This window comes from Anguilla rostrata, chromosome 6 (genome assembly GCF_018555375.3).
Source record: "Anguilla rostrata isolate EN2019 chromosome 6, ASM1855537v3, whole genome shotgun sequence".
NCBI lineage: Eukaryota > Metazoa > Chordata > Actinopteri > Anguilliformes > Anguillidae > Anguilla > Anguilla rostrata.
Window position 1 is genome coordinate 15,250,153 of NC_057938.1, and position 12,512 is coordinate 15,262,664.

The window sequence follows — 12,512 nt, forward strand, 5'->3', positions numbered from 1 at the left end:
ATTCTCTTATAATCCATACACTGTTGAAAATGACCTGACTTTCATGCAATTTTACAATAATATTTCACAGTAAATTATTTTAATCAGCATTTTACTCTGAAATCAGTGGTACCTGGATTTAACAGTATTTAACAGTAATATTTCACCATAAAATATTGTAGTCAGAATTCTACTGTGAATTGTTTGTTACCTGGATTTTATAATGTTTTCACAGTTATATTTCACAATGATATCAGACTATTACTGTGAAATCAAAGGCAATATTACAGCGAAATACTTTGAAATTTGAATTGAACTGGACCTCGTAGCATTATGTAAAACGGCGGCTGAGGTTAAAACCTAGTGGCACCGACAACAAACTTGGAGGTGGCTACAGACAGACACAGTTAGCATTAAGCAGTAGTAAGTTTAATTTCAGTGTTCAGGTTTACTAACAGTGGCTTCCTCTCATATATATAGCAATATATAGCTGTTTTAAAATCTTGTAACTGAAATGGTTGTGCTTTCATTTGAAAGGATTTATAGATTAACTGTGTTGTGTCAGATTTTGGGGGTAACTGTAAACACTAACTTCATGTTGGCCTAGCTTTCTAAAATCATACAGTCAATGAATGGATGAGCGAATGAATGATTTTTGGGTCAAATTAATTTATCCTTTTATTTTGAAATAAGTTTGCTTACAAGTTAGCTTTGTAAGAAACCGGTATCCAATATCAAAGCGCTAATGTAAAACAATTTGGAAAGTGGGCATTGCATGATTTAATGTTATTTTGTACTAATTATTAGCCAACTTGTCAGTTTAATTGAGCGTTTTACAACTGCAGTGGTTCTAAGGAGCCATGTTTATCAGATGGTGTTGTTGTGTGATGAAATAAATGTGGCTTTATTTATTTATTTATTTTTAGTTTTTTGTTGTTGTATTCAGTGTTTAAAAGTATAGCAGCAGTATTGAATCCACCTCGAGGAAACAATTCCAAAAATGTCTTTGAAATGGAAAGCTTTTGTTTTCGCTTTTTGTTTGCAGGTGCTTCTTGGGCATGAACCCAGAGTGTGGCTCAAAATCAAAGAAGAGGGTTCGCTTCAAACAGAGAGTTTGCACTTTTCAGAGAAACCTAGTTGATTTTGAGTGGATGCCAGCGTTGAAATAATGAATAATGTTCATTTTTATTTGCTCATCAAGACAACAATAACTACATCAAGAAACCGGAACGATTCAATAGCATGTGCCCATAATATATGTGATTTTTACAGTTTAGTTGTGTTATTAGTGACATGAAAACTTGGAATAGATCACCCAAGTTAACACTTAATATAATCACATTTACTGCTAGTTTGCAGCAAATAAATACCTGACTGGAATGAATAATTACATCACAAAAAAGCCCTTCTGAAAATTTCCTCTCTAACAGAATTCACGGCTGTTTAGTCTCAGATGTATTCATTGCACTACTATTTTTTAAAATCAATGTTATTCATCAAAATATGCTCTGGCATAGCAAATGAAAATGCTTGAAAATACCAATAAACACCGTCTGTATATACTAGTCTAATGTTCTGTTGTCATTCATATTTTGGGCCTCCAACGAAGAGTTTAAATTGGCACTGCAAAGAAATTCATGTTGCGTGGCTATTGTTGCGATATTGACCTGAAACTCATAAATTATAATCCCCAACATCTGAAAACACAAATGGCTTTGCGTCGTCTCAGCTGTCGTCTCGGACAATCGCAATTCAGTGTCACTTTTGGAAAGACGGATAACAAATCCACTTTCCTTTTGAACTAAATGTACGTTTCCTTTCCAACAAATTACACATCTGCTGCCATCATTGTCAGTCATTTACGTGTATGCATACCACAATGTTAAAAGTATGTATAAAAGTATCGTCTTTTCAGCCACAATGACAGTGACAGTACACTTTTTGGGTCTTTGTCAAAAATATTTGTCTGGAAACTAGAGACAAACACACGCAATCCTGAACATAGTTAAGACTCATCTGACAGCTGTAAGATCAGAGAAATAGGCGCTACGGTGGTCTACATCATAGATTGCTGTAGTAGGCTATCGTTCTGACAAGTTGTTGAAAGACATTTCCTGAGCGCAAAGGTTATAGTAGCTTTCGCTCTAAGCAAGTGTCTGCACGCATCTCTACTGTGACCAGATGAGGACCCAACACGCTCACACGTGAGCGGTTTTTTTTGACTCACGCTTTATTCTCAGTGTTCATTCTAGCTCGAGCCGCCTGAGCGGACGCGGGCAGAGAGCGCGCTGTCGCACGCAATTCGATGCTTTACGGATTATCCCCTCAAACTGTCGATACATGAAGAAGGAACTCGAGGCAGGAGGGATATGCCCATGTTGCAGTAGGAAGAGAGAGGAAGGAGGCAGCGAAGCGTTTCTGATGACAGTGGGTCCCCATCGCGTGTTCCTTTCTCTGTAACGACCATGCTTTATTTTCAGTTGGTAATAATGGCTGGGACAGTCATGCTAGCTTATTACTTTGAGTACACCGACACTTTCAACGTGCGTGTGCAGGGATTTTTCTGCTATGACAGTTCCTACACGAAGCCCTATCTTGGACCTGAAGAGTCGAGCGCTGTACCCCCAGCGGTCCTATATGCAGTGGTCTCCGGAGTGCCCGCACTTGTGGTGAGTTGTTTTCTATAGGCTACTTGTAGTGTGCGAACAGCGCATCGTAATGGACTATGCTATAAGACAAGGCACCTTACATACTTAAGTTTTAGTATATCAATATGGGTAATCAGACCCACAATGACAGTCGATTGTTAGCCATTGGCAGTTTTTTAAACATGTAATAGCCTTTACAGACGTAAAAAACGTGTAGGTCTGTTTGAGATGTAGCTTTAAATATAAATACGTAATACAGCTACAAGTAGTCTTTGTTAATAGCAAACAAAGGCAAATGTAATCGTGTAAGTAAGTGTGTAATTGCAATTGCGCTGTAGCAACTGAGATCTGCGCATTTCACTCAACAAAATCTATCCAATTCCATTTTGGAGAATATAATCAATATCAGTTTTTTATTGATAACATTTCAAGTTGCCATGTAATAGTACTCAGTATACCGCGATAACGTTTCTGCTGTAGCCTCTACAAACATATTTTAATTTAAACCCTAAACTCAATAATTTAACGTCCCCAACGTTGGCGCTTTCTTAAATTTCGTTTTACCACTTTTTTTTTTTTTGGATCAAAGAAATATTAATTCCGTCTGTGCTTATGAGTAGAAGCAGCACTGAGTGGGTTAACAGGGGTGTGTTGGTGAGGGGTGTGTGTGCGAATATATATGTGATCTGTTCAGACATAGATCGGTGGCAATGGTTATGTTTTACAGAACTAAAGTGAATCTCCCTACAGTCAAACCTCACCCCTTCTCTCCTACCCTATCCCTCCACTTTCCAATGGTTCGTGTCTGGTGTGTGTATTAATTGCTGCCATGTCAAAATTTACTACCCTCCTACATCACATCACACTTTGTGCTATATCACACTTTGCTTAAGGCGTCAGTGCATATTTAATTACGATTGGTAGGACTTTCTAAAGGCTGTCGTTGTTTGTTCAGTGGCCCGTAGTGTTTATCAGCTGGGGGTTTATCGCATAGGGTGGACTGTCCTTATTTCTTCCCAAGTCGTTAAGATGCACAGGCTACATGAATTTGATCCCCCCCCCCCATTTTTTCAAAACATAAAGCTGGCTGTCTGGTTAATTTACTTCAAACATACTTCATGATTCTCTGACCTGTGTAGTTGGCTACTCAGGAGGGTTTTCCAACAGAGGGGGTAACACATCAAAAAGTTGTATGCTTATGATGATATCTGATCAAACAGCTGAGCTGATTTAAATTTGTTAGGTGGCAACACATAGACAAAAGATGGTTCTTTGGCTTGTTAGCCTTTGGGACCCACACTCTCTCATGTGTCTTTTTTAGCCTGGTAAATATTCATTTCTTATTTCACTCCACATGTTCTGGGTCTGTTCATTACCATAAGCAAGTGCCCACAAGGACTAAAAATAACATCTACATGTGCATGCCTTCCATTCCATTAAGTAGGAAAAACATGCACACAGCATGCTTTTGTGCAGCAATATTATGGCACTGAAATTATGTTATTCAGTATATTTTAAGTCTCAGAAACAGTAGGCTACCCAGTTTATTTTGCCACGATAGGCAAGCGATACAGTTTAATGTATTCTTGACAGTAAAACCTTTTGTATTTTAGGAAGTGCAAACAAAGAGCTAAAGGGACAATACATGAATATCTTATGTTTTATTTATGCATATTAGTTGCAATATGTGAGGTTGTTGTTTTTATTTTACAAAAACAAATGGCTGTAAGCTAAAAGTGGGGAGTCATGTACAAGGGCAAAATGTGGCTGCAGGCCGAGCCATTTCATACAAAAATTTATCAAGCTTTGACAAAGTTATGCTCCCAAGTACAGCTCAAATTGTGGTAATTATATTCTTTCAGAGGTTTCTCAATGTCAAATAGGTAATTTGGGCTGTGCTGTGATCTTATCTGTATGAAACACTGAGGGAGCATCATTATGCTTCAAGCAAATTGTGCAAATTAATATCTACACAGTGCTGACATGTGACACCTCTGGCACACATAATCAACCTAATCAAGGCCAAATGGAACCAGCAGAGCGAAATACAAATTATCTACCAACCTGTAGGAGAGGGTATAAATAGGAAATATGCACATGCCATTCCTAAAAATTATGTCCATCCACAGACCATCTAGCTCTGTTGCGACTCTTGCGTTCATCAGCATCAAATCTGTCCACATCTGTACAGTAACTGAGCACAATTCGATTGCTGTGACAGATGGAAATAGATGTGGGAGGTCAGCTGGATGTATTGGCAGAAAGTCAGGTGAATCTTCAGAGCATGGGGATGGGGTGTAAGCAGGTCAGCTGCACTGGATGGCTCCCCTTCCACCGACAAAGAAACACACCCAAACCATCCGTGATGAGCAACCAATAGGTTTTTTTCTCATCTAGCAAGAGAGTGTGAATTACATACATTACTCCATTATTAACTTTTAAGAAACATACTGGAAGAAGTTCTATACAATTCCATTTTTTCTACTGCTATAATTATGAAAAATCAGCAGGCAACATTTTGTGTCTAAAATGTGTGAATTGAATTACCCATAAAAAAATAAAAACACAGATACTGTCCAAGGTTTATATTTAGATTACTTTGCATTGCATTACTTGAGTGTATTGTGTTAGTACGGCGTACAAGTTAAACATTGAAGCAAAATGTTTGGAGAAGAAATTAACTACTGCTTTGTAATAAGCAAACACACTATGGCTTTAGGTGAACACATGGCCCTTTTAAAGTAGACATGTATCTGAACTGCTCACTGTAGTGCGTGACTAGTGAATTGCTTCACAGTCAGCCCACTAGATATGATGGCCTTTATTTAGAGCCAACTGTGATGACACTATTTGCAGGTAATGGCCGGCTGGTTTGAGCGTGACCCCAAAGGTGTCTGTATGTTCCTGGAGTGCAATATGTGCACAGGTCAGAATGAAATAGAAATTAACACTATACCAGTGTCTGTAAGAGAAAAGCACATCACAAAGCACATTTTCAATGCATAACAGTCTGATGAATTCCTTGCCTTGACAGATGCATGTTAGTTTTCTGGTTAGTGGGCACCACTCCGTGTATGAAATACTTGGAGTCGTACACACTGCTATACATTCAGAGTAGCATTTGATTACCTGCACCATGTTTGGTAAAGGAACCTAAAGAGCGTCCCCGCAATATGAACATAAGAAGGCCAGAGCATGCTGGTGCATATACCATGCACAATGTGACTGTAGTTTGGGCAAGCTTCATGTTCCACTCATTTGCTATACAATCTGTCGAAAGTGAATGATTCATCACTACCCATTTCTACCACTGGGTATTTACTGAAGCAGCCCATGTTAGGTGCCATTGGACCCCATGGAAACTGCCAGTGCTTTACCTGAGCATTGCCATTGCACCCAACATTTCAACTTCTAACTTTTAACTTCTATGGTCAACTCAAACGTTGCAAGCTCAATGTCTTATCTACGGATGTGCAGACTTTCTTATGGGTTAGTGGGGCCAATTATTTTCTGTTAAACATGAAATCTGTTCTGTACAACATCATTTTTAATAAAGTTGGCTCTCATTCAAAGTAGTCAACAATTTCTTGAATTATATAACAGTAGATCTACATTACAAAGCATCTTTATTTTCTCAAAAAAAGCCTAGATGTCACTCACTCTCTTTCTCTTTGGGCACAATGTTTTGTAAAGGCATTCAATCCGATTTCAAACAATAGGTGCGTTGAGTCACCACACATAATGTTTTTGTCATGGTATCATTAAAGGCACCACGGGCAGTGTTTTTCATATCAGGACTTTTTCTTACGGTTTTGCATGTTTGATTTGTTTGTCACTTAATAAAAATGTCACATCTTTAGCCTTAACTAATACACCATTCAGCCAGCAATGCACAGCCCAGCTGACATGGCTCTGCAGGCTCTATGACCATTGCAAGCTTGTTGCTGTCAATCATCATAGTCACCAATGGGTTTCAGATTATTGCCATGCACTGAAATACCCAGTGCTAAACTGCTGTCTTTCCCGTGAGGTGAGCACTTGGCTTGATTGAGATGATTTAATAGATAAGTCAGACCTATTTGTCTCTTGAGAAATGTAAATGTTGTACTTTACCTCTTGCTTTTCCACAGTGACAAACAGCTAAAAACATTAAAAAAACATCTGCATTACTAAGTTTCCAAGTGTAAGAATCTGTACGTTTCCCATCACACTAAACAGGTGCAATATTTCCTCTGAAATATGCAAATGAAAAGCTCACCACCTTCAAACAGGTCACTCCTTCATCTGCAGTCTGCTTACTGCAGGTCAGTTCTTCATGCCTAGGTCCAGCGAAGGCCGCTGCACCATGCGGTGGTCTCATGCAGCTACAGATCTGGCGCATGGGTGGCGTGCTGAGAGATGTGACAGAGAGGCGTGACTTGCAGCTGTGCTCAAACATTGACCGCGAAGGGGAGCACTGTGAGAGCACACTGTCCACCTTCCCACTGCATTTATACTGACAGGGAATCCTTGATGAGGACTGTATCGATGGCCTTTTTCTGGATCGATAAAAACATCCCTTCTATGCAACTGATCATGTCTCCTGTATGAATTGCATTGACTTCTTGGACCGCTTGGACTATGTAATAGCACGTATGAAGCCTACATTTTTTACATTGTAGCCAATTGGCATATGATCTTATCCAGGGAGACTTACAGAACTTACATTTTACATAGTCTTCATTTATACTACTGGTCTTATATTACAGTAATTCAAGAAATTCAAGATAATTACCATGCTCAAGGCTCAAGTTTAAAACAACAGTGTGTACAACAAACGTGCAACAACAGTGTCCTATCTAGGAATCAAACCTGCAACCTCAGAGTTAGAGTCCCAGCTCTCTAACCTTAATACAAGACTTCTTCCCATGTAATGCATTGATGTTTAAGGTCTGTCAGAGATGCTGTAACCAGTAAGATTTTCAATACAGTAGCGATTACTGGGGCTGCAAAAAAGAGTGGAGGTGAGATCTATCAGTCGCAGTTGCATAAGGAGCTGCCATTGTGCCCCTCCCCACAAGAGAAAGACAGGTGTTAGGTCTATAGTGAAGGCTAGTGCCTGCCTGGTATATGCTGGCTAGCTGGTGGAGGTGGATTTCACTTGCTTCACTCCACCTATCCATGGTGCTATCGATTGCTAAATGGATTGAAAATCCATACGGGATCTCCGTAGTAAAAACAAAATCATTGGCAGCTAGTGGCACACCATTCAATAGTACACACTTGTTTTCACTGATGATTTTTTATTTTCATTTTTCTGTAAAGCGTTCATCTATATCAGTCTGAATGCCACCCAGATCCATTTTCTGGGAAATGGAAAATAGTGATAATGATATGCAAATTAACACAATGATGGAATCAAAATATGGTATCATCTAGTAACTTCTAATGACAAATCTGAAGCCTGTCCCAGCATGCAATGGGAACAGGCAGAAATACCACCTGGATAGGTCATCAATCCATCGTAGGGACCACACACCATTCACTTACACATTCATGCCTCCATGCCCAAAAGGCAATTTAGATTCTTCAGCCTAACCTCTGGGAGAACATGCAAACTTGGCCTCGATCCAAGCTTGGTGCCTTCTTGTTGTGCAGTGACAGCGCTACTCGCTGCACCACCACCCAGGGACATGAGTCTCAGGAGATAGGATATAGACTAAACCCTAAAGGTATGTGGGAGGAAATATAGTGCATTATAATTACAGCTTTAGCAGGTGTCTGCAGCAGGTGCAGTGGAGCTCTTTGATTCATAAATTATGACCTGTGCTACAAGTGTACAAGCTGTGACCTACAACAGTATTTCATAGCTGTATAAATGATCATCGGAAAGGGAAGGGTGACTTACTGATAAATACATCTGCACTGTGTAGATGACATAAACACTGACTTGTAACTTGCCAAAGTGGGTCTAATATTCATTGTCTGAATGTTTAAGACAAGAGTAAAAGTTCAACAGACAGGATGGGGAAATGGGCAAAAGTAGACTGCAGTCCAGACCACAGTATATATTACATAGGGACAGTGTTTACTTTACCATTCTTCCAATAAGTAACTATGATAAAAATGATATACCAAAGGTATGTAAACCAGGTAAGGTTTTAAAAAAAAAGTAATTTGACACCCAACTTGGGGCTGAATGTCCAATCTCTAATTTGGAATGTCCAACTTTTTACAACTGCTGTCTTGTTAATGCAGGAACCCCACTGCCAATCGGGAGTGTTTAGACATCAGTGGTTCTCATCTGAAACGTGATGTCACCGATCTTCTTCTTTTCACACCGCAGATTGCTGCTGCCACATACAGTGGAGTCGGAGGTTTCATGCTATTTATCTGCAAATATTAGAGTCAAAGAGCATGAATATTACCTCTATTGCTTTCCTCGTGTCAGTTCCTGTTTATTTATCTTGCTGCTGCTTAGGCACATCTGATATGATGTGGACCTCTCTTGCAAGATACACTATCTAGGGCGCTTACTAATGTGCGGATGGCTGCTCTTTGGAGCTCACTTGGTTCGTCAACCCTTCACTTTGTTAGATACCATGAATAATTCATTCCTAGAGGTTCGCTCATTCTATCAGTCAGATCTCTAAAAGCAAATCAGTTTGCCTTCCTGCGCACTGAACTGCCCAGTCCAAATCTACATAGCATTGTGCCCACTCTTATTATTTATTTCTGTCGGAAATAAGTGCCAGTGTTTTTTTAAATTATTTTTTTGCTCGTATTCTGGACACCATTGTTTCTGCAGGATGTGTTGTCTGGACTAAGTGTGCTTCTGTTTTAATGAAAGCCCTTACGGAAAGGATAAATGAGATACTGCAGGTAATATTTTGAAGCTGGTGACCTGGATAAATAAGGTCTTGGCCCTGGCATATTGCATGGGTGCACCACTGAACTCCTGGCCTTTCACACTCCGACTGTATAAGGTATAAGTGATATATCAAAGTGTAAGTCAGCTGCAGTTAATGCATTTATCCTCAGCTGTGGTGTAGAAAGCATATAAACCAAAGAGACCTTGTTTTTGTGGCTTGGTAGCCAGCCCTACATCTCTTTCCTCTGTCTCTTGCAAAGTCCTGGTTTGGATTTCTCACTAAAACCAATCTCTTAAACTCCAGGCTTACACCAGGCAGACACTGTGCAACTTGAAAAATCCCAATCCCTTCACAAAGAATGATTTAGGCAACACGTATCATTGGTGGGTTCTGTACTCACATTGTCCAATCAATCATCTGGACTGTGCAACAGCTGGCTGGCTCTAAAAGCTGTAGGCTGAGAAAAAAAGGTATATTTTGCTTCTGAAAGTCAAATGACAATAGTTAAATATTTGTTTGGCTCTTACCTAAGGTTATTTTTTGCAGAACTGACATATTATTCCCATCTGCACAACCAGACTACATAATATGAATTTTCAATTCTGCCCTTTTTATTTTAAAGCTTTCAAAACTATGCATGCATCAGCAAAATATGGGTGTAAAGAGAAAGCAAGCTAGTTAGGTACCCAGCCTACAAGTCATTTGTTTAAGAAAATGTTAGTGCATGAACAAATTCATTGTTATTCAATCCAGGAAAGGTAACTTCCTGAACAAATGTCAAATCTGCTTCATAAATATGCAAAAGAAAGCACTGGGAGTAGTGTCAGACAAAATTATTTTTCATAAAATAGACTTGTTAAACTTACTGACTGCTAACTATAAGGTATTACTAATATAGTATTCCTAAAATATGACTTGTTTTGCTTGTGACAACTTGTGACAAGACTGGAAAAGCTCCCATTGATTCCTATGCAGACCTTAATATTACTTCATCTTCATAATACTGTAGTTCAAAGGCACATAGACAGAAAATCCTACAACTTATTTATTAATTCCTCCAAAGTCTTTGGCGAATTCTGGCTTTTCCAGGGCATAGTCTGTTACTGAAGAGTTGCAGAGCTCAATACTAGAATTACATAAAACCGCAACATTCAACTGTGTGCATTGGGACAGTACATGCAAAATGATTAATAAGTACTCATTGGCTCAGAGTGATTAAGAAGTGCATCCCAATTACATTCGAGAAGGATAATGAACAAATCCTCTCTGCAGAGACAGTTCTTCTCTTTGTAAAGAGTAGAAAATGAAAATAAGTGGACAGCACAAACTGGCAATACATTTGTACAGATTCTAACAATAGCACTTCCAGAAATATTCCAATACAACCATTTTCTGCATTATTACAGGAAGATTTTCTTCATGCTGTTGAGAGATCTAAAGTTGGAAATCAGAGGTTTTATTAAATGAAACTGAGTTTTCACTGAGTAATTGAAATAGCTGGTTCCAGCCAATTCCTCAGAAAGTAGATAACATACCTACCTTTTCATGCTAAAAGCGTCTGTTTGGGTCACATTTTTGGCAAGATAAATGCATGGGGGAGTGCTGACTTCACAATAGTTGTATTTAGGTCCTATCCATCTCATGACATCCATGTCATCTCACAATATAGCCTTATACTGTAAATAGTCCTAGTGGGGCTGGAGAAACAGGAAGTGCACAAAACACTTGACTTCTGTCTGTGCCTGACAGGATACTTGAAGTAAAGCTTTTTTTTCGTTTTCCCTTGCTTGTAAATATGCAGATGTATCGTTGATGCAATGATTTATAGCCAAATTGCAAATGACTGACGCGGGGGAGCTCGCCTTAGCTTGACGATCGAGTTGAACTTCTGTTAGCCTATGAGGTCAAGTAAGCTGCCGAATCATCTTTATTGCTGTCCGGAGACAGGTTGCTGGTGCTTCAGCTGCCCTCACTTTCAGCGTATTCCGTCTCCTCCTCCTCACTATGTCGCAGGCTTTGGCTTTCATTTTAAATGGGTGAGAGAATGTTTTGCTTCAGAGTGGGCTCAGTTGAGATAATGCCGCACTTATTAGATGGGTGATGGAGTTACTGTACTCTAACTTATTCTGCAAGCAAGAACATATTATTGAGACTCTTTATTCCTTTATTCCTGCCATTATTATAAAATATTTAACTTAAAATAAGTATACTTTTGAAAATACCAATATTTCTCTCCTTATAAAATACTGTGTATGTTTTTTTAAATAAATATTATCAATGCATGTGTTTTATCAATATAACAAAACTGTAATGTAGCTACTGTAGCTAGCTCGATAGAAATGAAACCAGCTTAGGTTAATCGAAATGAATTAGCCTTGTCACACTGTGGGCTCACACACCAAGTCAAATATTTCTCAAATGGTGATATACTCTTGCTTGACTTGCTTGACAACTAATACAATTTGAACTATACTTTCTATTTGGCTAGCTAGCTCCGTTGAGTTGAAGATGTCGCAGTAAACCTCAAAGTTAAAAGTTAAATATCTCCAAGGTAATATTTTTGTTATGATATTGATTCATGTGCAAAGATTTGTAGCTGGTAAGGACTTTGTTTGATTAATGACCATTTGATTATTGAATCTCTAAAATACATTACTTTGGATGTCACTAAAAGTTCTTCCATTCTGCATGTCGCACTTCTATTAAATTTTATATTGCTGTTAAATTATTTATACATTTAAATTGAATGTTCCATCATTATTTTCATTGCTGATAAAAAGGCTAACCTTGACTGTACTCTGTCATGCTAATTAATGAAGCCCATAGAGAGTTTTGGATTTCAGTGTTTTTAATACTAATCATCTGAGTCAGGCTCAAACTAAGTTGATAAAAGGATTTCATTAAAAGATTTTGAGAACCCTGGTGATGTTTAGACTTCAAGCTGAAGTTGCTGGACTGCATATTTGTATATAACAAGTGATTAAATTGCAAAGGTGAATCTGCAAATGGTTTCAGATTTCTTTGTATGGGGTTA

The 12,512-nt window shown here is 38.7% G+C and overlaps 1 protein-coding gene across 1 annotated transcript in view; it reads left to right on the top strand.

The window, feature by feature from the left end:
* The first annotated feature begins 2,127 nt into the window (after positions 1-2,127).
* The window catches only part of plppr5a (phospholipid phosphatase related 5a), a 40,995-nt gene continuing 30,610 nt past the window's right edge, over positions 2,128-12,512 (top strand). Inside the window, exon 1 of the mRNA XM_064338604.1 lies at positions 2,128-2,648. Coding sequence (XP_064194674.1) covers positions 2,445-2,648 — 204 coding nt within the window. The 5' untranslated portion in view covers positions 2,128-2,444. The remainder of the gene's footprint in view (positions 2,649-12,512) is intronic.